The 27,639-nt window shown below is 44.1% G+C and overlaps 2 protein-coding genes across 2 annotated transcripts in view; one reads left to right on the forward strand and one right to left on the reverse strand.

The window, feature by feature from the left end:
- The window catches only part of LOC142721923 (uncharacterized), a 58,119-nt gene that overhangs the window by 19,082 nt on the left and 11,398 nt on the right, over positions 1-27,639 (reverse strand). Inside the window, exons 6-7 of the mRNA XM_075848868.1 lie at positions 25,969-26,086; positions 23,648-24,899 (exon numbers count right to left, since the gene is read on the reverse strand). Coding sequence (XP_075704983.1) covers positions 23,648-24,899; positions 25,969-26,086 — 1,370 coding nt within the window. The remainder of the gene's footprint in view (positions 1-23,647; positions 24,900-25,968; positions 26,087-27,639) is intronic.
- On the forward strand, positions 543-13,638 carry LOC142721921 (uncharacterized). The gene is given in 8 exon segments (XM_075848865.1): positions 543-616; positions 5,892-6,042; positions 8,566-8,754; positions 8,837-9,380; positions 9,458-9,549; positions 9,630-9,750; positions 11,196-11,910; positions 11,912-13,638. Coding segments are annotated over 7 exon segments (2,145 nt in total). The 5' UTR covers positions 543-616; positions 5,892-5,934; the 3' UTR covers positions 12,288-13,638.

The following is a 27,639-nucleotide window of genomic DNA, read 5'->3' on the forward strand; positions in this document are numbered from 1 at the left end:
ATATATTTTTTTTTAATGAAGACTATTTGCAATGTTGCTTCATTTTTAATTTGACATGTATTGGAAGAATAAAAAGCAAATGTTTCCGAAGCTGGACAAAGGCAAAGCAAATAATAGTCAAGGGGCGCCCCAATTCAAGATGGCTACGGCATGGTCACGTGATATTGCACACCCCTGAGATCTATGTAACACAGGATCCAGGTACAAAAATACTATACTTGGGGAGGGGGGGTCTAAAACTCCAGAAATGACTGAAGTTGTGTGTCTTTAAGAACCACCAGTAAAGTCCCTGTTCACACGATCTATAGAAAATTGTAACCTACTTGTTTATATATCCTGTAGGCAGCGGCAGCGGCAGCGGCAGCAGCACCACCACTGTGGTATATAACCTACTTGTTCTCTGTCCCCACCATTCAATCCGACCACAGGAAAATGGCCGCCGCAATTCTGCACTACAAGAAAATGGCCGCTAGGTAGTTGAGGACTGTTGTTTTTGTGCGCGTGCGCATGTTCGGGCGGAACGTACAGTGGCAGTCAGGGTGGGGGCGGAGCTCAAGTCACGTGTTCAAAATAAGACCAGTATTAAGCGGAAGTGGTAGGAGAGGATCACTTCCGGGTGAGTCGGTGCGGCTCAGTGTGTGTGTGTCACTTGTGTGAATGTGTTCAGAGTCTCCTGACAGATCTGTCATTGTAAATCCTCCATCACTTCTCTGTGTACATTGTACAGCGGTAATGGAAGCGCCTGAGCTGCGTATCATTCACACCTCCTGCTGCTGCAGTGTCTGCTCCTCTGCAGGATGAGTGTTATACAGTGTATTATATGGTGATTATATATACACATATAGGACGTCTCTGCTGTCCTCCATTTATACGGGGGCAGACCCTCCAACATTAATACTGCCCTAGTACCCCTACACGGTGCTAATACTGCCCTAGTGCCCCCTACATAGTGCTAATACTGCCCTAGTGCCCCCTACACAGTGCTAATACTGCCCTAGTACCCCCTACATAGTGCTAATACTGCCCTAGTGCCCCCTACACAGTGCTAATGCAGCCCTAGTACCCCCTACACAGTGCTAATGCAGCCCTAGTACCCCCTACACGGTGCTAATACTGCCCTAGTGCCCCCTACATAGTGCTAATACTGCCCTAGTGCCCCCTACACAGTGCTAATGCAGCCCTAGTACCCCCTACACAGTGCTAATGCAGCCCTAGTGCCCCCTACACAGTGCTAATGCAGCCCTAGTACCCCCTACACGGTGCTAATACTGCCCTAGTGCCCCCTACATAGTGCTAATACTGCCCTAGTGCCCTCTACACAGTGCTAATGCAGCCCTAGTACCCCCTACACAGTGCTAATGCAGCCCTAGTGCCCCCTACACGGTGCTAATACTGCCATAGTGCCCCCTACACAGTTCTAATACTGCCCTAGTACCCCCTACACAGTGCTAATACTGCCCTAGTGCCCCCTACACAGTGCTAATAGTGCCCTAGTACCTCCTACACAGTGCTAATGCAGCCCTAGTACCCCCTACACGGTGCTAATACTGCCATAGTGCCCCCTACACAGTTCTAATACTGCCCTAGTACCCCCTACACAGTGCTAATACTGCCCTAGTGCCCCCTACACAGTGCTAATAGTGCCCTAGTACCTCCTACAGTGCTAATGCAGCCCTAGTACCCCCTACACGGTGCTAATACTGCCATAGTGCCCCCTACACGGTGCTAATACTGCCCTAGTGCCCCCTACACAGTTCTAATGCAGCCCTAGTACCCCTTACACCGTGCTAATGCAGCCCTAGTACCCCCTACACAGTGCTAATACTGCCCTAGTACCCCCTACACGGTGCTAATACTGCCCTAGTACCCCCTACACAGTGCTAATACTGCCCTAGTGCCCCCTACACAGTCCTAATACTGCCCTAGTACCCATACGCAGTGCTAATACTGCCCTAGTGCCCCCTACACAGCTAATACTGCCCTAGTGCCCCTACACAGTGCTAATACTGCCCTAGTGCCCCCTACACCGTGCTATTACTGCCATAGTACCCCTACACAATGCTAATACTGCCCTAGTACCCCCTACACAGTGCTAATGCAGCCCTAGTACCCCCTACACAGTGCTAATACTGGCCTTGTACCCCCTACACAGTGCTAATGCAGCCCTAGTACCCCCTACACAGTGCTAATACTGCCCTAGTACCCCCTACACAGTGCTAATACTGCCCTAGTGCCCCACACACAGTGCTAATACTGCCCCAGTACCCCCTACACAGTGCTAATACTGCCCTAGTACTCCTACACAGTGCTAGTACCGGCCTAGTACCCCCTACACAGTGCTAGTACTGCCCTAGTACCCCTACGCAGTGCTAATACTGCCATAGTGCCCCCACACAGTGCTAATACTACCCTAGTGCCTCCTACACAGTGCTAATACTGCCCTAGTACCCCTACACAGTGATAATATTGCCCTAGTGCCCCCTACACAGTGCTAATGCTGCCCTAGTACCCCTACACAGTGCTAATACTGCCCTAGTGCCCCCTACACAGTGCTAATACTGCCCTAGTGCCCCCTACACAGTGCTAATACTGCCCTAGTACCTCGTACACAGTGCTAATACTGCCCTAGTGCCCCACACAGTGCTAATATTGCCCTAGTACCCCCACACAGTGCTAGTACTGCCGCAGTGCCTCTCCACGGTATAGTGCCCCCACAAATTTTTATAGTGCCCTCTTTGTGTGGCCACAGTAATAGTGTCCCTACACACAGTATAATGCCCCCATAGTACCTCCTCACACAGTGTAATTCCCCCACAGTGCCTCCCCACACAGTATAATCCCCATAGTGCCTCCCCATACAGTATAGTGCCCCTTCACAGTAAAATCCCCCATAGTGCCTCTACACGCAGTATAATCCCCCATAGTGCCTCCCCCACGTAGTGTAATGCCCCCATAGAGCCCCTACACAATATAATACCCCATAATGCCTCCCCACACAGTACAATGCCCCCATAGTGCCTCCACACAGTATACTGCCCACATAGTGCCTCCACACAGTATAATGCCCACATAGTGCCTCCACACCACAGTATAATCCCCTCATAGTGCCCCCACACAGTATAATGCCCACATAGTGCCTCCACACAGTATAATGCCCACATAGTGCCTCCACACAGTATAATGCCCACATAGTGCCTCCACACAGTATAATGCCCACATAGTGCCTCCACACAGTATAATCCCCTCATAGTGCTCCCACACAGTATAATCCCCCCATAGTGCTCCCCACACAGTATAATCCCCTCATAGTGCCTCCACACAGTATAATGCCCTCATAGTGCTCCCACACAGTATAATGCCCTCATAGTGCTCCCACACAGTATAATCCCCCCATAGTGCCTCTACACGCAGTATAATCCCCCATAGTGCCTCCCCCACGTAGTGTAATGCCCCCATAGAGCTCCTACACAATATAATACCCCATAATGCCTCCCCACACAGTACAATGCCCCCATAGTGCCTCCACACAGTATAATGCCCACATAGTGCCTCCACACAGTATACTGCCCACATAGTGCCTCCACACAGTATAATGCCCACATAGTGCCTCCACACAGTAGAATGCCCACATAGTGCCTCCACACAGTAGAATGCCTCCACACAGTATAGTGCCCCATACACGGTATAATGCTCCCATAGTGCCTCCCCACACAATATAATGCCCCATACAGTATAATGCCCACATACTGCCCCCCCCCCCACAGTATAATACCCCTATACTGCCTCCCCACAGTATATTGCCCCCATAGTGCCTCCTAAAATGAATTACTCACCTAGCCCCCATTCCCTTGATGAATGCAGGAGATCCCTCTGCAGGTCTCCTCCGTTCTGTGCTCTGTTTGGCTCAGCACAGGCAGGCGTCACAGGGTAAATGATGGAGCAGGGAGCTGACGCTCCAATATAGTATTCAGCTGTATCTGCGTACTGAGGGCGCAGATACAGTTGAAACGGGACATGCCACCGGCCTCACAGGACATCGCCTAGAATCCGGAATAGTTGGGAGGCATGAGCGAACCCCCAAGAAGGAAAGGGGGTCCAAGAGGATGAGTGAGCAGAGCCTTAGACCCCAGGAGATGTCTTTAGATAGTGAGGAACAGATTAAGCTCAGTACAAAGAGCTAAGGTGGTGCCACCCTGCAAAAAAGTCCAGGACTGCGTGTGTTGTGTGCCCTGTATTCACAGCACGTGACTGTTGAGGCAAAATCTCTCTTGGCGTTGCCCACAACCAGAAAGGATGCAGAAAAATGTGTGTCGGGAATTGCGGGGGACCTTTAAACATATATTAACGTAATTGCATTAATACCTGACCCCTAGAACAACCGGCTCCAGATCCGCAAAGTGTGGGGGTGCAGAACCATTATCTCCCAACTTCTGTTCATGAGCGAAAGGGTTCAAGACCCGCTGTGACATCGGGGCATTTCCCTCATTCACAAATGTAGATTGGATTCATATTTTTTTTTATCTGTGACACACATCTAGTAGAGCAATATATAGAAAACAGCTCACTGAACTCTTTGCTGAGGAATTGTTGGGGCAGAAAAAGATAGCAGCAGCACTAGAGGTCGGGCAGGGTTTACAGGCTAAAAATTGTCTGTGGTTCCGTTACTAGAAGATAAGGCTTGGGAATAATGTTTTGAGGTAGCAGGACTTTTCTCATGTGGGCACGTAATACATTCTGGATGGGAGTTCTGTGAATGCAGGATGTTGCTGTCTTCCCTAGCTCTCATGTATCGGCACAGCTTCATCCCTGTACTGCTTTCTTTTCCCTTGTCCTGACTGACAGATGTTAAAAAGTGTGCGATCCCCCCTTCTCCCTTCAAACTATCCGTCAGTTCTCTCCTTTCTCTTTACACGGATAGCCTGTGTGATTCTACCTCCTCCCCCTGTGCTTCTCTCCCTATCTACACCCTGATATTTCTCTCCCTATCTACACCCTGATAGAGTTCAGCTTGTGTAATCTGCCCTCCCTGAAGACAGATGATTTCCCTCCTCTCCACACTCAGATCTACTGTGTACTAGCTCTCCCTCTCCCCCGCTGCTATCTTTAAGGCTGGGTTCACACGAGCATGTTATGTCCGTAATGGACGGAATGTATTTCGGCCGCAAGTCCCGGACCGAACACACTGCAGGGAGCCGGGCTTCTAGCATTATAGTTATGTAAAACGCTAGGAGTCCCTGCCTCGCTGCAGGACAACTGTCTCGTACTGTAATCATGTTTACAGTACGGGACAGTAGTTCCACGGAGAGGCATGAACTCCTAGCATCGTACATCACTATGATGCTAGGAGCCCGGCTCACTGCAGTGTGTTCGGTCCGGGACTTGCGGCCGAAATACGTTCTGTCCATTACGGACGTAAAATGCTCGTGTGAACCCAGCCTAACGCTAAAAGAAGGGAGGAAAGGGGGAGAGCAGATGACTTCAGCCCCCCGACAGGAACATTGTGCTCAGAATTTGCAGGACAAACAGCAAGGTGAGTCACACGGACTCTACAGCAGCAAAATGGTAGCAAACGAACAATACAATAAAAAAATTAGCACAAAGGTGTCCATAGTCCTTAGTTTTCTGCATGCTGTGTCTTTTACTCTTTATTATTAGCTGCTAAATGACTAGTTATTCAATCAACTTATACAAATTAGGTAAATTTATAGTCTACGTGGACAATTATGTACAGAAAATCTGGTATTCATCTGGAGTTACAGCCTGTATTACACTCCAGAGCTGCATTCACAAGTGACACATTTTTATGTGTTGTGAGATCTACTAGAGATATGTAACACCCCAAATATAAATACATTTCTTGTATTGTGAATATGTTTCATTTATGTTTTCAGTCAGGATCTGTTGAAGTCCCCTTATAGTTTACGCTCCAAAACAATGGTCCTCTCTATGACTGACTCACCGGGGATTTACAAGTGCAGAAAAGAGAAGACAGAGAGGATAATAAACCTCACCCTGGAGATCATCTATCTGCTGACCGGAGAGGTGAGGATTCTGGGAATGATGTCACATGACATCACTCTTCTCTATTAATAACACAGAGACATGACTGGAGAGGAGAGGATTCTGGGAATGATGTCACATGACATCACTCTTCTCTATTAATAACACAGGGACATGACCGGAGAGGTGAGGATTCTGGGAAATATGTCACATGACATCACTCTTCTCTATTAATAACACAGGGACATGACTGGAGAGATGAGGATTCTGGGAATTATGTCACATGACATCACTCTTCTCTATTAATGACACGGACATGACCGGAGAGGTGAGGATTCTGGGAAATATGTCACATGACATCACTCTTCTCTATTAATAACACAGGGACATGACTGGAGAGGTGAGGATTCTGGGAAATATGTCACATGACGTCACTCTTCTCTATTAATAACACGGACATGACTGGAGAGGTGAGGATTCTGGGAATGATGTCACATGACATCACTCTTCTCTATTAATAACACAGAGACATGACTGGAGAGGTGAGGATTCTGGGAAATATGTCACATGACATCACTCTTCTCTATTAATAACACAGGGACATGACTGGAGAGGTGAGGATTCTGGGAATGATGTCACATGACACCACTCTCTATTAATAACATGACATGACTGGAGAGGCAAGGATTCTGGGAAATATGTCACATCACATCACTCTTCAGTCATTAATAACAAAGGGACATGACCGGAGAGGTGAGGATTCTGGGAAATATGTCACATGACATCACTCTTCTCTATTAACAACACAGGGACATGACTGGAGAGGAGAGGATTCTGGGGAATATGTCACATGACATCACTCTTCTCTATTAATAACACAGGGACATGACTGGAGAGGTGAGGATTCTGGGAATGATGTCACATGACATCACTTTTCTCTATTAATGACACAGGGACATGACTGGAGAGGTGAGGATTCTGGGAAATATGTCACATCACATCACTCTTCAGTCATTAATAACAAAGGGACATGACCGGAGAGGTGAGGATTCTGGGAAATATGTCACATGACATCACTCTTCTCTATTAACAACACAGGGACATGACTGGAGAGGAGAGGATTCTGGGGAATATGTCACATGACATCACTCTTCTCTATTAATAACACAGGGACATGACTGGAGAGGTGAGGATTCTGGGAATGATGTCACATGACATCACTTTTCTCTATTAATGACACAGGGACATGACTGGAGAGGTGAGGATTCTGGGAAATATGTCACATGACATCACTCTTCTCTATTAATAACACAGGGACATGACTGGAGAGGGGAGGATTCTGGGAAATATGTCACATGACATCACTCTTCTCTATTAATAACAAAGGGACATGACCGGAGAGGATTCTGGGAAATATGTCACATGACATCACTCTTCTCTATTAATAACACAGGAACATGACTGGAGAGGTGAGGATTCTGGGAATGATGTCACATGACATCACTCTTCTCTATTAATAACACAGGGACATGACCGGAGAGGTGAGGATTCTGGGAAATATGTCACATGACATCACTCGTCTCTATTAATAACACAGGAACATGACCGGAGAGGTGAGGATTCTGGGAAATATGTCACATGACATCACTCTTCTCTATTAATAACACAGGGACATGACTGGAGAGGGGAGGATTCTGTGAAATATGTCACATGACATCACTCTTCTCTATTAATGACACAGGGACATGACTGGAGAGGTGAGGATTCTGGGAAATATGTCACATGACATCACTCTTCTCTATTACTAACACAGGGACATGACTGGAGAGGGGAGGATTCTGGGAAATATGTCACATGACATCACTCTTCTCTATTAATAACACAGGGACATGACTGGAGAGGGGAGGATTCTGGGAATGATGTCACATGACATTACTCTTCTCTATTAATAACACAGGGACATGACCGGAGAGGTGAGGATTCTGGGAATGATGTCACATGACATCTTTCTTCTCTATTAATAACACAGGGACATGACTGGAGAGGTGAGGATTCTGGGAATGATGTCACATGACATCACTCTTCTCTATTAATAACACAGAAAATATCTAGAAAATCCGCCCTGGCGACCAGGGGGCTTCTACTCGAATGCATGGAGCTGCATGCGGTCACTGACAGCATCATCTCCAACCCTCCTGGCAGAACCAGTCATGACAGTGCTGTGGTTCTTTCGTTGGTATGCTAACAAGAGACCATAGGCTATTCATATGTATCTTCCTGTCAGCAGGGAGTGCATTGCGAGAGTGGGAGAAGGGGACACTTACATGGGGAAGGGCTGTGGGGAAGGACTTGCTGTAACTATTGGGGGGGGGGGGGCTTGCTGTTACTGTCAGCTTAGGAAGTGGGGGTGATCTGTTGTGATTACTGCTGAAGGATGGACTGCTGTGACTACTGGTGGTGTGGGCTTGTCGTTGCTGGGTCCTAACTATGGAGCAGGATCGTACAAGTTGCTAATATGTCCAGTTCTTGTATACAGCGATATTTACTTTGTACGTACATATTTAGGATTACACAATAGTGAAGAAGACGTTTGGGGAGAGTGCGACCCCCAGCAGACGTCCCCATGTGTCTGGAGGATGGAGCAGGACCCAGAGAACCATCACGGAGCCTCCACCTCACTCACTGATACATGAGAGAAACAACGAGAAGATCCTGGACCTCACCCACAAGATCTTTGAGCTGCTGACTGGAGAGGTGACACTGCCGGGAATGCTGGGACATTATATAATAACACGGTATAATGTGTCTGGGTGATGACTGTATCATTGTGTGTCAGGTTCCTATAAGATGTCAGGATGTCGCCGTCTATTTCTCCATGGAGGAGTGGGAGTATATAGAAGAACACAAGGATCTGTACAAGTTCGTCATGATGGAGGATCACCGGAACCGCACATCACCAGGTAAGAAGGATCTGTACAAGGAGGTCATGATGGAGGACCACCGGAAACGCACACCACCGGGTAAGAGGGATCTGTACAAGGACGTCATGATGGAGGACCACCGGAACCGCACACCACCGGGTAAGAGGGATCTGTACAAAGACGTCATGATGGAGGATCACCGGAACCGCACATCACCGGGTAAGAGGGATCTGTACAAAGACGTCATGACGGAGGACCACCAACCCCTCACATCACCAGGTAAGAGGGATCTGTACAAGGATGTCATTATGGAGGAGCACCGTAACCGCACACCATCGGGTAACAGGGATCTGTACAAGGACATCATGATGGAGGACCACCGGCCCCTCATATCACCGGGTAAGAGGGATCTGTACAAGGACGTCATGATGGAGGAATACCGAAACCGCACACCACCGGGTAAGATTGTGGAGGAGAGCCCATCATATGATCATCATTTATAGACAATGTATTCAGTCACTGTGTGTTTCCTACAGATAGATCCAGTAAGAGAAATTCACCAGAGAGATGTCCCCTGTATTCCCAGGACTGTCCAGAAGAAGATCACAACATCCCTCAGGATCATCAGGTAGATGGAGCTGTATATACCTTGAAAACAAATATCAGTAAATGAAACCACAATTAGTTACATTCTCCTTTTTTTGTAAGTTTGTTCAGGTTGAGGATCTGATTTGTATTAAAATGGATGATTTAGCAGAAGAAGAAACATGTTTGAGGGGCGATCACCAATGTAAGGAGGAGGAGATTCCTGTAGCAGATGTCACCCCAGGTGAGTAATAACCATTAAATACAGAGAATAGATATCGTCCTTGTTCCATGCCTGTTACAATGTCTTATGACTCCTCCGATGTGCAGTATTTGTAAAATCTGCTGCTGGAAGTGAATTATGTCACGGTAGTACACGTGATCGAGGATGATAAAACACGTGGCAGACCACATCAAACACAAAAGGTGAGTAGAGTAGAATTCTATGACGTTTGATTTGAAGGGGAAGAACATAATGTTAAAAGCTGTAACTTCCGTCACAGCCAATTTAAATTTTTTCACTTTTCCTCCCTGTCTTTTACTTTCAGCGTGAATTTAAAAGGCAAAAAACAATGGCGGCATTGAAGTTTTTTCTCCCCCGCCCCCCAAAAAAAGTAATTAAAATTGAATTTAAAAAATGATATGTACCGCAAAATGGTGCTATTCAAAATAACAGTTCTTCTTGAAAAAATGAAATAAAAAAAAGTCCTCATACAGTTATAGTTCTTAAATTGCAACGGGAAAAAAAAAACAGCTTGGTCATTAATGCCTAAAAGGCTGGTCTCTAAGGGGTTAATGGGTGGTTATGGGTCGTTTCCAAACATTTGCTGGTGGTTCTAGATAACCCCCTTAAAGAGGACCTGACACTAGGTCATTATCTGACCTAAATCCCACTGTCCCCCTGATACCAGTGCCTTTTTTTTTTGTTCCTGGGCCTCCCGTTTCTAAGATATGCCCCCCCCCCCTGTTGTGTTGGCATGCTATATACTATTTCACTGTAATGAGCCAACAGGGCAGGAACAACACTGATTTTCCTGAGGTGGAGCCTTTGATGCGTCCTACAACTGGCTAGGTCCAGCGTGATCTCGCCACAACAACCTTATCTCGCGAGATCACACTTTGTGAAAACCTCAAAGCGGGCCTGAAGAGGCCACGTGCTGATTTGACAGGCTGTGAAGCCGGCTCCACTTCGTGAGAATCATTGTCGTCACACCCTATTGGCTAACTAAAGGGAATTAGTATGTAGGGCGCCAACACAACGGGGGGAGGAGGGGGGGGGGGTCATATCTCAAAAATGGGTAGCTCAAAAAAACCCACAGAATCTGCATTTGCATTATATGAGCTAATTTATACACTGGGGTACAGAAAAAAATGGCCTTCACTCTGCTTCATTGACGAAATTATAAAAAAGTTATGGCTCTTGGAAGGAGAGATGTGAAAAAAGAAAAATTGGGGTTTAAGCAAGCGGTTAAAACGACTGTCCAGCAGTGACATAAGCTTGCTGCCTTTTAGTTTGGCTCCATTAGGGCAGAGCTGTTTCTGTGACTTTGGCTTAGGTCCACATTAATAACAGTTCTTTAAAACATGTTCGGATTTTTTTGTTGTTTTGTGTGTTCTGTGATTTTAAGATCTACATTTAAAAGAACAAAAATGTATATATATATATATTTATTTATTTTTTACTTCCAGCGGGTGACTGCAGCAAAGTTTTGAAGGGAAATCTCTCCAGTTTTCCAGATTGTGAAGTAGAAGTAAAAAATATCACGCGCGATTCCAGAGGGGAAAAGACCATTATACAAATGATTTATCCAGGACACAACAGCGGAGATCTGTCAACTCATCCTTCTCACCAAGAGCCACCTTCTCCTCATAGATCACATATACTTATAGAACACACAGGTTATCCAGGGAGTGACTTATTTCCTAGATTTGAGTCAGAGGAAACTTTTACACTGGAGACGCATATTCATAATAATCAGAGGACGCACACGGATATTGCACGACTTCCGTCTTCTAAATGTAGAAAATGTCGTGTCCAGAATGGGGGTCTTTGTAGTCATCTGAAGAGTCATCAAGGATTTTCGTGTTCACTGTGTGGGAAAAGTTTTGCCCGTAAAGCCCATCTTATTCAGCATCAAAGAATACATAAAGCAGAGAGGCCATTTTCTTGTCCAGAATGTGGGAAATGTTTTGGCCGAAAATCAGATCTTATGCAACATCAGAGAATCCACACCGGAGAAAAACCCTTTTCATGTCCGGAATGTGGGAAATGTTTTACCCAGAAATCAGCTCTTATTCAACATCAGAGATTTCACACGGGGGAGAGGCCGTTTTCATGTTCAGAGTGTGGAAAATGTTTTATCACTAAATCCGATCTTGGTAAACATTGGAAAATCCACACGGGAGAAACCATTCTCATGTTCGGAGTGTGGGAAACGTTTCATTTGTAAGTCGGCTCTGGTTGAACATCAGAGAATCCACACGGGAGAGAAGCCATTTTCATGTTTAGAATGTTGGAAACGTTTTACCCAGAAATCAAGTCTTGTCGAGCACCAGAGAATTCACACGGGGGAGAAACCATTATTCTGTCTGGAATGTGGAAAATGTTTTGCCAAAAGATCAGGTCTTTTTACACATCAACGAAGCCACACAGGGTTTAAACCATTTTCCTGTTCAGAATGTGGAAAATGTTTTACCCAGAAAGCAGGTTTAGTTCAACATCACAAAATTCACACAGGAGAGAAGCCATATTACCCAGAAAAGAAGATTTTAACCTTTTAATGCAGTTTAAAGCCAATAAAAGCTATATCGTGAGGATTCGATTCACAGATCCGATCTTGTTCGTGTACACCACTTTTTTGAAGGACACTCCATGTGACATTGTTCCAGCAGTTATCTCACTATGTTCTAACCTTCAATAATATTAGTTTCGAGCTTACCTCAATACACTGGAGTCGCTCATTTTTTTCGTTCATTTTCATTAAAAAAATAAAAAGTAAAATTTAGAAATAAAAAAAAAAAAGAAACTCTTCTAACTTTTTGAAAGTAAGCAGATCTGCTTCCAATAACAGAAAATCTAAGGCTTTTCTCGCACTCTTGGTTTTCTCCAGTTTTCGGCATTTTTTTTTTTTTTACTTTCAAACCAGGATTTGATTAGTGTTTTATAATGTGAAAAGGAATCAAGTTAGGCTGAAAATCTTTCATTGGTAAATCCAAATTTATTTTTCGAGGATGATAAAAATGTTTTTGTTTTTTTTTGTTAACCGTCTACTAATAACTTTCCGGATGTTCATTGCACTACATGCAGTAGACAGGAAAACATCATCAATGAAGAGAGTCAATATGTAAGAATAAAAAACAAAATACCTGTCACCCACGTATGCCAAGGAGTACCCGGTTAGGTAGATTAGAGGCTTGACTCGTATGGGGAATGGAGGAAGAGTCTGGAAGAAAGCTTTAAGAAACAGGTTGAAGGGGCAGCAGGTTCAGTTACCATCTCCCCTCATACACACTTGTTGAATATTATACATTTTTCATATATATTATCAGATTTGAACCGGAGAACTCTTGATTTATTACAAAAGCGAATGTTTATTGTAGCATCATCCGGACGGCAGAAAGTCCATCAAAATCGCCTAAGCCGACCAAAACATATCAGAGCAGCATCTTTGTGAGATACGTCTTACCAAAAGAGTGGCCAAGGTCAGTATGAGTGGGTGTGGTAGTGTCTGTTCCCAGAGGTCTCCATGTGTAATCATACATAAGATATAACAAAATCTATTTGGCTTCCACGTCTATCTAGTTCTAAAAAGAAATACTATGGTACATTTAATACTATGGTACATAGCAACTCTTCTGTGGATTTTATGCATTTGAGAGCAGTAAAACAACACATAAATCAAAACACCCTGGCATGTACATGTCCTAGACGATTTCTACTTAAAGAGGAGCTGTCACTAGGTCATATAAGTTGAACTGGTCACTGACCTTAATAGCGCTGTCTCCCTGATTCCAGCGCCGTTTGTCTTTTTTTCCTGGACCCTCCCGTTCAAAAGTTATGGCCCACTGTTGTGTTGGCTCCATGTATTCTAATTTTCTGTAGTTAGCCAACAGGGCGTGAACTATCCTCAAGCTGCCTCGCACTGATTGGTAAGCATCAGTGGCAGGGAAGCTAACTCCATTGGCTTACTACCGCAAATTAGCATATAGAGAGCCAACACGACAGTGGGCCATATCTCTGGAACGGGGGGGGGGGGGGGGGGGTCCGTGAAAATGAGAAAAACAACACTGGAGTCATGGAGACAGCGCTCTTCTGCTCAGTTAACCTATTGACAGGTCTTCTTTAAACCTAGAAAAATGTCTTTAAGTAACGTTGGATGAGTATAATAAAATATCAAATATAGGCATAAAAACACATTTTTATTATACATGTAGAGTTTAAGGCATAAAAGTATAGACACAAAGTGTCAGTGTTTCATTTTTAAACCTACTTTTGAAAAATGAAAGCTGTAATCTGATTGGCTGCTATTTCAATACAAAGTTTTTTGCTCTATTCGTTTTTTTTAAGCATGGTCAGGAATTGCAGCACTATCACCACTTTTGGAATTTTTATTCCCTTTGTCAAGATAGGTGTCACGATCACAGGGTATGTGGACCCACTAGCCTGCTCCGCCGTAACGGAGAGGCAGCAGGCCTAGTCACAGTCTATGCAAGAGTCTATAGCATTTTGTAACACAAGGGTACCTGAAATAATCCAGACAGTGGCCGAAGGCTTCAGCACGGATGGAGGTGGGTGCAGCAGGTTGTGCCAGACGTGGCGGATAACACTGGAAGTGGCAGACGACACTGAACGTGGCAGAAGACAGCAGGTGCAGTAGGACACGACTCCAACACTAATAGGCTCAGGAACAAGAACACAGCATGGGATACAGGTAGCAGGGCACGGGTAACCACAGGAACAGGATAACACTAAGGGACCATTTGCAAGACTGACATGGGAATACTAACATCGCACAGGCAAGGAGTAAAGGGGCAGTGCTCTTATAGTCTAGGAAATCATGGGCAGTTGATTTCCTCCTGTGCTCGCGCTGGCCCTTTAAGGCCGGGCACGAGAGTGCGTGTGCGAACACTACGGGACACAGCGGACCGGAGCGAAAGTGAGTGCTGGCGTCTCCTGGGAAGCAGATGCAAGCCAGCACTCACAGATCCGCGGCTGACGGGGGTGAGTAAACCCAACGGTCCGCGGCCATGGACACTAAAATAGGAATTTAATGTTCGTTACATTGTTGGAAACAGACCGTGGGTATATGCTGTTGAAACTAGAAGGCTTGACACTAATAATGAAAAAAAAGTATAGCCCCTCCTACAGGATATATCCCACCTAGAGGCATTGAGCTATTTCAGTCTTAGCTTAGTGTCCGTAGGAGGCAGACACTCTTTCTAGTGCAGCAGGGTATTTACCTTTTTTTTTTTTCTTCACTTTAGCTGAGAAACAGGTTGACAATGTCTCCCTGTTGACAACTCCAAGGCAGATGTATGGTGTTGATTTTACTGCGCCATTGTCCTCCTGCCTATGAAGATGAGTGGGACAAGAGCGCCAGCTCTTCTGTTGCCTCCCAGCCTAAGGTGCACTCCTCCCTACTGCTCCCATCAGCATCTTACCTCACTGAGGGGGTGCCTCTGCTGGTCCCTAAATTGGATGGAGGACTGTTAGGATATGTGCACATGATAACGTCAATTACGGCTGAAATTACGGCGCTGTTTTCAGGAGAAAACAGCTCCTGCATGTCAGACGTAATTTCTCGTACTCGCGTCTTGCGAAGCGTCAATTATGGACGTAATTTGGAGCTGTTCTTCATTGAAGTCAATGAAAAACGGCTCAAATTACGTCCCAAGAATTGTCCTGTTATTTTGACCGCGACGCGTAAAATTACATGTCGGCACAGTACGTTGGCAAAACCCATTGAAATGAATGGGCAGATGTTTGCCGACGTATTTGAGCTGTGTTTTCAGGCGTAATTCGAGGCGTAAAACCTGAAAATAGGTCGTGTGAACCCAGCCTAAGTATAAGTTCCTGGCCCTGCATAGTATAACAGCCAGCCCCCGTCCATTTTCCAAACAACCCCATGCGTATCCATTCATTTCACTATTTGGTTCACTGCCTTTCCTTGATGAGGCACTCTCCGCTTACTGGCGCCATCTCAGCTCCTGGCCAAGAAGCTGTCGTCCCCACCCACCCCCCCCCCCCCCCCCGGCAATGCCCACGTCTCGTACTGAGGGGGTCTAAACGGAGTTCGGCCTATTCCCTTTCTAGGACCGTTAGTGACCTCGCTAACATTGGTTCACCTTTCTGTTCAGCCACCTCTGGACGCTCCGTCCACGTCTTCCTCACATGGCAGACCCCAGAAACAGACAAGACAACCTAACCAAAAACCTCGCACCATAGAAATGGCATGTAGTGGGGTCCCCTATAGCAATAGAACCTAACAACGAACCAGATGGGACATATCCCTTAAGAAAATATTGTACTCAATATAAAAAGCACAAAAAATATCTTTATTAAATATAATGACAAAATAACACAGTAATAGAAAAAGAGAGATAATACAGCATATACGGAGACATATACAGCAGGGTCAGATAGAAAAGACCATGACCAACAGAATCAACCATATACTAATGATCACTCACACGCTCAAATAATATCCAATAATAACACAAGCCCAGGGGTGTGTAATATAAATCCCACATGTAGCAAATAGAAATGAGAAGGTGGCCTGTACAATATCAAAGCCTATACAAAAAGGGAAGGGCAGGATAACATGTGGCAGTATGCATATAATGATAATACGTCAGAGCCAGCACAGAAAGGGTGCAGCTAAATCGATATGTATACAATAATACGTATAAAGACAGCGCAGTATAACTAAATAGATATATGTATACTGCTAGGTAGGAGTCAGCACAAGAAAAGAGTGTAGCTATTGACGTATATCAAGAGATAGTGTAGCTCAGATAGCTATAGAAAAATGCAGCTGCCATAGTTAGACAGTATAGCCCAAAAGTCAGTATAGGTTTAGCAAAAACACATAAACATACCCTGAGACATGTTGAAAGAGCGTGGAGGATCAGAAGATCTGGGTGAACAAGCGCCTCGACGCGCGTTTCACCCGATAGACCGGCTTCGTCAGGAGGCTAATTTAAAATGGTACTCCAGGGTTATAAATAGAGAACATAAAGTTAGGCTCACCTGTGATGAGCGCAAATCGGCGCTCAGAACACACGCCCAGTGACGCCCACATCACGGGACGCGCCGCGCGTCAGATGGAGAGGACGCCGCATGATGAAAGATCACCATAGCGACGTAAGACGCTAAGCGGCACTCCCGGATGTAGGCCACACTGCGCATGCGCAACCGAGCGTCTGTGCGGACACCACAGGGGAGACAACAAAAAACAGGACTAACACAATGGCAGTTTAGGAGTGGGGAGTAACTACGAGAATGCAATACATTCAACGGAATCTAGCAATAGAGGGTACATGTAGATAGAGCAGGATGTTTATAAAAAAAAAAAACTTCCCCCCGTCTTATTTTAATTTTATTATTTTTAGTTATGCTACCCCCGGTATTTTGTATTTTTTTTTTTTTATAAACATCCTGCTCTATCTACATGTACCCTCTATTGCTAGATTCCGTTGAATGTATTGCATTCTCGTAGTTACTCCCCACTCCTAAACTGCCATTGTGTTAGTCCTGTTTTTTGTTGTCTCCCCTGTGGTGTCCGCACAGACGCTCGGTTGCGCATGCGCAGTGTGGCCTACATCCGGGAGTGCCGCTTAGCGTCTTACGTCGCTATGGTGATCTTTCATCATGCGGCGTCTTCTCCATCTGACGCGCGGCGCGTCCCGTGATGTGGGCGTGTGTTCTGAGCGCCGATTTGCGCTCATCACAGGTGAGCCTAACTCTATGTTCTCTATTTATAACCCTGGAGTACCATTTTAAATTAGCCTCCTGACGAAGCCGGTCTATCGGGCGAAACGCGCGTCGAGGCGCTTGTTCACCCAGATCTTCTGATCCTCCACGCTCTTTCAACATGTCTCAGGGTATGTTTATGTGTTTTTGCTAAACCTATACTGACTTTTGGGCTATACTGTCTAACTATGGCAGCTGCATTTTTCTATAGCTATCTGAGCTACACTATCTCTTGATATACGTCAATAGCTACACTCTTTTCTTGTGCTGACTCCTACCTAGCAGTATACATATATCTATTTAGTTATACTGCGCTGTCTTTATACGTATTATTGTATACATATCGATTTAGCTGCACCCTTTCTGTGCTGGCTCTGACGTATTATCATTATATGCATACTGCCACATGTTATCCTGCCCTTCCCTTTTTGTATAGGCTTTGATATTGTACAGGCCACCTTCTCATTTCTATTTGCTACATGTGGGATTTATATTACACACCCCTGGGCTTGTGTTATTATTGGATATTATTTGAGCGTGTGAGTGATCATTAGTATATGGTTGATTCTGTTGGTCATGGTCTTTTCTATCTGACCCTGCTGTATATGTCTCCGTATATGCTGTATTATCTCTCTTTTTCTATTACTGTGTTATTTTGTCATTATATTTAATAAAGATATTTTTTGTGCTTTTTATATTGAGTACAATATTTTCTTAAGGGATATGTCCCATCTGGTTCGTTGTTAGGTTCTAGACCCCAGAAACAGGACAGATCTACTCGTCTGACCGGTTTCTCCTGCATCTTCATCAGGTGTGGCCTGCTGCTTGATCAAGATGTCGTTCAGGTACGGGATTTGAATGGCTATTCGGGAGGCTTACCAGGTCCATTTCAGATTACGGCCCACCCTACCAGAATAGTTAGGGCTCCCTGGGTTGTGTGTAATTAGGCTTCTGCATGCCTTTGTGTGGAAGGCGACCAAGTAGGTGAACATCTCCTTTTATCTGTTCCTGCCCTTGAGGACTGCTTTAGGACGTCTCATTACATTGTGGGACACCGACCATGAATGAGAAAACAGGATTTTTTTGTGTACTTTCCATAAAATCCTTTTCTAGTACAGTTAATTGGGTGACTCAGCTCCCACCAATTTGATTGTTCAAGGCTCTCATGGCTGTCTGTTGGAGAGAGTCTTCTCTATCGATCTGACTTACCTTGTTTCTGCTTCTACTGCTTACGGACAGACTAAATTAGCTCAGTGTCTGTAGGTGGGATATATCATGTAGGCGGGGGTACACTTTTTAAATTCTTTCTGTCAAGCCTCCTAGTGGCAATTACATATACCCAAGATCTGTGTCCCCCAATGAACTGGATCAGGAAAGGATTTTACAGTGAATACTCAAAAAATCCTGATTTTCACCCTATGTCCCAATACATACTACTCCTTCTCAATGAATTAGATCATCAAAAAGTTAATTTATTTCAGTAATTCAAAAAGTAATACGTTTATATTCTATAGATTCATTACACACAGAGGGATCTATTTCCAGCATTTTTTTTCTTTTAATGTTGATATAGTTGTTATAATGTTGATTATGGGAACAGTTAATGAAAACCCAAAATTTAGTGTCTCAGAAAATGAGAATATTATATGAGCTTAATTTCAAAAATGACTTTTAATATGGAAATGTCGTCCTACTGAGAAGTCTGTCCAGTATCTGCTCTCAATACTTGGTCGTGGCTCCGACTCTGCATGAATTACTGCATCAATGCGGCGTGGCATGGAGATCAGCCTGTGGCACTGCTGAGTTGTTATAAATGCGGCGTGGCATGAGGGTGATCAGCCTGTGGCACTGCTGAGGTGTTATCAATGTGGCATGGTATAGAGGCGATCAGCCTGTGGCACTGCTGAGGTGTTATCAATGCGGTGTGGCATGGAGGTGATCAGCCTGTGGTACTGCTGAGGTGTTATCAATGTGGCGTGGCATGGAGGCGATCAGCCTGTGGTACTGCTGAGGTGTTATCAATGTGGCGTGGCATGGAGGCGATCAGCCTGTGGTACTGCTGAGGTGGTATGGAAGCCCAGGCTGCTTTGATATCGGCCTTCAGCTCGTCTGCATTGCTGGGTCTGGTGTCACATCTTCTTCTTGACAATACCCCATAGATTCTCCATGAGGTTTAAGTCAGGTGAGTTTGCTGGCCAATCAGCAGTGATACTGAGGTTATTACACCAGGTGTTGGTACTTTTGGCAGTGTGGGCAGGTGCCAAGTCCTGCAGGAAAATGAAATCAGCATCTCCATAAAGCTCGTCAGCAGAGGGAAGCATGAAGTGCTGGGAAATGTCCTGCTAGACGCTGCGCTGACTCTGGACTTGGTATAATCAAGTAAAAGAAAAAAATGCTGGAAATAGCTCCCTCTGTGTGTAATGAATCTATAGAATATACGAGAGACACTTTTTGAATTGAATTACTGAAATAAATTAACTTCTTGATGATATTCCAATTAATTGAGGACTAGTAAGTATATATCATCCTACACTGTCCCTGATACATGGGACATCCCATGTAAAGTTTTTTTTATTCCCTACCACGTGTGGACACATTTTGATGTACTCACAGTATATAAAAATGGTGCCATTGAAAAATAACTCATTCCACAAAAAACAATCCCTCACAGTTACAGCTCTTGCAATGTAAGGCTGAAGAAACAAAAACACTGTTGAGAAATTTCGATAAACAGAATTTTGCTAATTTTTGTTTTTTTTTACCTCATTAATATTAACATTAATTTTCAATGTATGGGGGGGGGGGTTCTCTGTAGGGAAATAAATGAACACTTTATGGAACAAGCCGTCGTTGAATGTACGCTGCATTAATGGGGCATTGTCTTCCGTAGTAGAAGACACCAAATTAATTTTCAGAGCAGTCAGCAATGCATGTGCCTGGTCTTAGTGGGTTGTTGTCAACTGAAGGGAATAACCAAAAATATTTTTGGAACAGGCAGCTGGTGGGAAAGGGGAATAATTTATGTTAAATCGGTAACGGCAACTCTGCCTTCCCCCGACCCACTACAAATAAATGGAATAAGTTATTCCTTATAATAAACATTACAGATTAAAATACAATTCTAAATGATTTCTACGGGGTAGGAATTGGTCAAATATATTGAGACCAAGGTCCGTAAATGGTTTGAGTAACATTAGATAATTACGTACCACTTTAGTGTTGACGAGGCCCGGGCGCCTTGCTGAAGAACTCAGAGGAGATGCAGGCAGGCCAGCATAGGCACGTCGTGCTTACAATCTAAATACCTTGCCTAAGCTTACAATCAGTGGATGAAGGGGGATTATTCCAGAATGGAGGTAACTCCACGTTATGATTTGGGTGTATGTTCTTGTACCACAGGGCTTTACATTGGGTGTATGTTCTTGTACCATATGGCTTTACCTATGTTGGCCCCACTTAACCTCAGCAATCTGGAAAAGTAATTTTTCTTATTGTTTTTGACCTCTGCGGGTTGTGTACCCTGGCAGGACAATGTAGTTTCATGCGCTTAAACATTGTGTACAAGCCCTTAAAATAAAACCAACACAATATAAAATTTGACAAATAAAATGTTTATTCACAATTTTTTTTAGCACCTTAACACAAAGTTTCGATCTACAGAACACAGAGTAAGGCCCCATGCACACGACCGTAATTACAGACCCATTCGTTTTTATGGCCGACGGACACCTTCCCGTATATTTACGGGAAGGTGTCCGTGGCGTAGAAACTTTCCGAAAAAAATTGATGTCCTATTTTTTCATTTTACGTACCGTGCTCCTATACTTTATAATGGGAGAACAGCCCGTAAAAACGTTCGGCTGTGCCTGTAATTACGGGTTGTAATTACGGGCAGGGTCGTGTGCACGGAGCCCAAGAATTCGGAAGTTTTTTTCGTGTTAAAAGTTGAGTTACTTACATTTTAAAAACCACAAAAATTACTGCACAAACGAGTAGACAAAAATATTTTGTCTTCTTTATTAATGGGGTTTGTCCATCTTATAATGTTATAGGATAGCTGCTAGGATATGCCATAACATTAGGATTTATGGGGGACCCAACCTTTGGGATCCATGCCAATTGCGAGAACGAAGGGAGCTCCAGCTCTTTTAACACACCTACGTTCCCGGCCAACTGCTGTTCAGATACTATAACACAGTTCTTTTCAAGTAAACGCGGCTGTGGCTGCCGTTCCCTGCCCGGCGGGTGGTAGTATAGTTGCGGTTTATATTTTTGACAAAATTTTCATGTGATGACCAGATGTCGCATTCCTGCTTTTCCAGCATTTTTGTGAACATAACCACTGCTGTTAGTCACAAAATGTATTTTTTTTTCTTTATGGTTTCAAAAAGTTGCATGAAGGGGGTAAACTACGTGGCGTGGGGGGGGGGGGTGCACTCATTCTTCAAGGTGTCTAAGCCACTTTTTTTTATTTGCTGCTTAAAAACAGATTTTTGTGATTATATGAAGTTGCGTGTTGGGTGGAAATCCGTTTCGCAAAAATTATAATTGATTTGCGCCAAAAGGAACAGATGTTTGCGCCCCACTAAACACTTTCCAAAAGTGTCTAGAAAAGGGGACACGGGTAAAAACGTGCCGAAATGCGCCAGAATTGCGGTGCAAAAAACTAAGCCAGCCCAAAAATTGTATAAGGAAAAGTGTCTAACGAGATCTGCTCGATTTATCATCTTGAACTTTGATTTTTAGGAGTTGTGCGTCGAAGGCCACATTCAATCATGTGGATTCAGTCATCATGTTCACTATTACTGCAAGCCACTGATTACTCCTTTGATTTAGAATGGGGGTAATTCACCAGCTTCTAAAAACACCACAATGGATTTGCCTACGACACATCGGTGCAGTGTGAACGTGGCCTAAGACTCTCTTTCAGTCAGACTTTTAGCCACAAAAATGAATTTCTATTTCTAAGGTTACACCTTGATGACAATTGCATAAAAGCCGCATGAGTGTAAAGTGCTAGGTGGCATTTCCACCATGTGCCGAGTGTCTTTTTCAAAAACGAGATGGGTATTCGGCTGTGAACTTTGCACACCTTGCATTTTTGGTGGGTCTGCTTGCGTTAGAATTTTTAATCAGACTGTTGAAATTCCATGCAATTTTTTACAAAAAAAAAAAAACAGTTACAAAGTTGCATGAAGGTGGTCATGACTAAGGGCTGGTTCACAGATAAGCGATGGCAAAGTTGTGCACCTGACTGGTGTCCATAGCCAGATCGAGAACCGTCGCATGCCGTCTGGCGGCAAAGCTGATGGCACCGGGCAGAAACTGCCCACTAACCATTCAGTTTGAGAGGTAGTGAACTTAAAGGGAACCGGTCACATCAAACATGCATTCCGATCTGCAGGCAGCATGTGAAAGAGAAGATTGATACATATGGATGTGTGCGAAGACACACAAAATTACTCCTGTCATTAGATTTAAATCACTGCCAACTCTGGCCTTGAGTCCAGTGGGCGGTCCTACTCAGTGATTGACAGCTATTTCTGTGGCTAAGACCGCCCACTCGTCTCTTTAACCCACAGTGAGCAGGGATTTAAAACAATTCTGGGTTTATTCTAAATCTTTTTGCACAAAACTATGTATCCGTCTGCGGAGCTTCTTCTGTTATAGAACATTCAGCCCACAGAAGGACATGTTTAACGTGACCGGTTCCCTTTAAGGGGCAAGAAAACCAGCAACATGGTCTCCTCTATAAATACAGATATGGAGCAAGTTTTAGCTGTGTTGTTAGAGTCATTGACCAAGGGCTTTATTCTGATTGCCAGTCAGGAAGAATTTTTTTTCCACCTAAAACTAGGCTGCTCGGCAGCAACACTCAGGAGGGTGATGTTTTTGCCTTCCTCTGGATCAACAATGCAGGATAATCTGTGGAACTTGAATTTTTCTAGTTTACAATCTTATCGTTTTCAGCGTCTCAGATCTGGACTTACCACCCTTAATCATTAAAATCAGAAAACGGCTTCTAATTTTCTATTTTGTGTGATTTTTCTGATGATCGATCAGATCTGATTTCTCAGGAACCAATTTATCAAACTCTGAATGTGAAACCGGTGTCTCCCCTGCGTGAGTTTTAAGGTGTCCGATGAGACCTGCTTTCTGGGTAAAACCTTTCCCACATTCTGAACATGAAAATGGCTTCTCTAGTTTGTGAATTCTCTGATGTCGAACAAGATATGATTTCTGGGTAAAACTATTTCCGCATTCTGAACACGAAAACGGCTTCTCCTCTGTGTGAGTTCTCTCATGCTGAACTAGGCTCGATTTTTTTGTAAAACATTTCCCGCATTCACGACATAAAAAAGGCCTCTCCCCGGTGTGAATTCTTTGATGGTCAACAAGATCTGATTTCTGGGTGAAACATTTCTCGCATTCAGAACATGAAAACAGCTTGTGCCCCGTGTGAATCCTCTGGTGCCGAACAAGAAATGATCTCTGAGTATAACAGTTCCCACATTCGGAACATGAAAATGGTTTCTCCCCTGTGTGAATTTTCTGATGGTGAACTAGTCTTGATTTTTTGTTAAAACATTTTCCGCATTCCGAACATGAAAACGGCCTCTCCCCTGTGTGAATTATCTGATGCTGAACTAGAACCGATTTCTGGGAAAAACACTTCCCACATTCGGAACATGAAAATGGCTTCTCCCCGGTGTGAATTCTCTGGTGTCCATTAAGATTCGTTTTGTTGGCAAAACCTTTCCCGCATTCTAAACACGAAAATGGCTTCTCCCCCGTGTGGAACCTCCGATGTTTCACAACATCTGATTTCTTGGCAAAACTTTTCCCACATTCAGAACATGAATATGGTTTCTCCCCGGTGTGAATTTTCTGATGCTTAACAAGATTTGATTTGTTAGCAAGACATTTACCACATTCTGGACAGGAAAATGGCCTCTCTCCTTTGTGAATTCTCTGATGGTGAAAAAGATTTGATTTCCGGGTAAAACTTTTTCCACATAGTGAACATAAAAACGTCTTCAAAACTTTATGACTCTTCAGATGATTACAACAACAGGCATTGTGCATAGGACATTTCCTATATTCAGAAGATGGAAGGTCCTTGAGGTCCAAAGGCGTTCTCTGATAATTAAGAGTATGCGTAAAACTTTTCCTCAAATCTGATCTAGGAAATAAGTCACTCCCTGGATAACCTGTGTGTTCTGTAAGTATATGTGATCTATGAGGAGAAAGTGGCTCTTGGTGAGAAGGATCAGATGACAGATCTCCGCTGTTGTGTCCTGGATAAATCATTTGTATAATGGTCTTTTCGCCTCTGGAGTCGCGCGTGATATTTTTTATTTCTACTTCACAATCTGGAAAACTGGAGAGATTTCCCTTCAAACCTTTGCTGTAGTCACCCGCTGGAAGTAAAAAAAATATTTTATATGTCAAAAAAATACAAAACATTGTACAAGATAAGTCGTTTGAAGAAGGACATTATCATAGGGTGCCTTGTCCTCATAAATGGTGAGCTGAGGGGGAGGAAATGGGAGGGTGTGAAGCTAGTGGGCGCTGGAGAGTGACCCAAAAACAGGATTGAAAAGGACCTTGACTACACTCATCCCTAGTCCACTCGAGGAGAGCTCACAGCAGGGAAGTGCTGTCCGTGTCATGCAGGAAGCAGGTGACCTGTGGACCAGTTGGAGATAGAAGGGTTGTCTGTCCTTAGAGGACTGGCATCCAGAAAGGACATGATTGAGCTCGGTGAGAATCTGAGGAGGGACCCCAGTAAAGGTATTATTTGTCCTTAGGGCTCATGCACACGATTGTGTCCTACCTATATTTGTTTTTTTTTGGCGGAGAGCATACTGAACCATTCATTTCTATGGGCTATGGACACATCCGTTGTTTTTTTTCCCAGATCCGTATGTCCGTTTCGAAATTATAGAACAGGTCCTATTTCTGTCCGTATTTGAAGTCCAGCTCACCAGTAACTGCAATCATTTGAAAGCTTATTAAGGGTGGCTTCACACACAGCGTTTTTAGAAAAAATACCTCGTTATTCCTGCCGTTTTTACAAAAAGGCTGTAGCCAGATGTCCTCTTAAAATTAATGGGGAAATATAAAACGCCCTGCAAGTATGGCAAATGGGGCGGCTCATAAGCCTTGGGACCTCCCCCACCGTCAAAAGTCAATGGGCGGTCGGGAAGGGGGTCTAGATAAATTTGGATGATCATGCTTTGACCATCTTCTGCCACAGAACCGCACCGATTCCATGTGTGAGCGCAATGGAGAACTTCTCTCCTACTCCCTAACATACCGCTACTACTCTGTAACCAGTCACAGTTGTGCCTTCGGAGGCCTCTGGATAGATAAACCTGCTGCCATTACTGCTTTGTGCGTTCCAGGTGCTTAGATTCCACTTTATAATTCCTTCCAAAATCTGTCTCAGCCATGCTTCCGAAGGAACATTTCATGGTCGTTACTCACCTGGGCCAATCTCTAGAAGAATCTCCTCCTCCTCCTTACACGGCTGATCACTCGTCACATACGTTTCTTCTTCTTCCTCCTCCACAACTTCAACTTTAATATCAATCAGATCTTCACCCTGTTTCACCATTTGGATCATACAAAGTACAATTCACCAGATATTTGGAGAAGTCTGGCAGAGCGTGTTAAAGAGGCTCTGTCACCAGATTTTGCAACCCCTATCTGCTATTGCAGCAGATCGGCGCTGCAATGTAGATTACAGTAACATTTTTATTTTAAAAAAAACGAGCATTTTTGGCCAAGTTATGACCATTTTTGTAGTTATGCAAATGAGGCTTGCAAAAAAGTCCAAGTGGGTGTGTTTAAAAGTAAAAGTCCAAGTGGGCGTGTATTAGGTGCGTACATCGGGGCGTTTTTAATACTTTTACTAGCTGGGCGCTCTGAAGAGAAGTATCATCCACTTCTCTTCAGAACGCCCAGCTTCTGGCAGTGCAGACACAGCCGTGTTCTCGAGAGATCACGCTGTGACGTCACTCACAGGTCCTGCATCGTGTCAGACGAGCGAGGACACCGGCACCAGAGGCTACAGTTGATTCTGCAGCAGCATCAGCGTTTGCAGGTAAGTAGCTTACCTTCTCTGAATGGTCCCCGGTTATAAGTGGTGTACCCCAGGGTTCAGTGCTGGGACCACTATTATTCAACTTATTTATTAATGATATAGAGGAAGGGATTAATAGCACTATTTCTATTTTTGCAGATGACACCAAGCTATGTAATAAAGTTCAGACTATGGAAGATGTTCATGAATTACAGGCAGATTTAAACAAACTAAGTGTTTGGGCGTCCACTTGGCAAATGAAGTTTAATGTAGATAAATGTAAAGTTATGCATCTTGGTACCAACAACCTGCATGCATCATATGTCCTAGGGGGCGCTACACTGGCGGATTCACTTGTTGAGAAGGATCTGGGTGTACTTGTAAATCATAAACTCAATAACAGCATGCAGTGTCAATCAGCTGCTTCAAAGGCCAGCAGGATATTGTCGTGTATTAAAAGAGGCATGGACTCGCGGGACAGGGATGTAATAATGCCACTTTACAAAGCATTAGTGAGGCCTCATCTAGAATATGCAGTTCAGTTCTGGGCTCCAGTTCATAGAAAGGATGCCCTGGAGTTGGAAAAAATACAAAGAAGAGCAACGAAGCTAATAAGGGGCATGGAGAATTTAAGTTATGAGGAAAGATTGAAAGAATTAAACCTATTTAGCCTTGAAAAAAGACGACTAAGGGGGGACATGATTAACTTATATAAATATATTAATGGCACATACAAAAAATATGGTGAAATCCTGTTCCTTGTAAAACCCCCTCAAAAAACAAGGGGGCACTCCCTCCGTCTGGAGAAAAAAAGGTTCAAGCTGCAGAGGCGACAAGGCTTCTTTACAGTGAGAACTGTGAATTTATGGAATAGCCTACCGCAGGAGCTGGTCACAGCAGGGACAGTAGATGGCTTTAAAAAAGGGTTAGATAATTTCCTAGAACAAAAAAATATTAGCTCCTATGTGTAGAAATTTTTCCTTCCCTTTTCCCTTCCCTTGGTTGAACTTGATGGACATGTGTCTTTTTTCAGCCGTACTAACTATGTAACTATGTAACTATGTAACTATGTA

Source organism: Rhinoderma darwinii, unplaced genomic scaffold, assembly GCF_050947455.1.
Source record: "Rhinoderma darwinii isolate aRhiDar2 unplaced genomic scaffold, aRhiDar2.hap1 Scaffold_529, whole genome shotgun sequence".
Taxonomy (NCBI): Eukaryota; Metazoa; Chordata; class Amphibia; order Anura; family Rhinodermatidae; genus Rhinoderma; species Rhinoderma darwinii.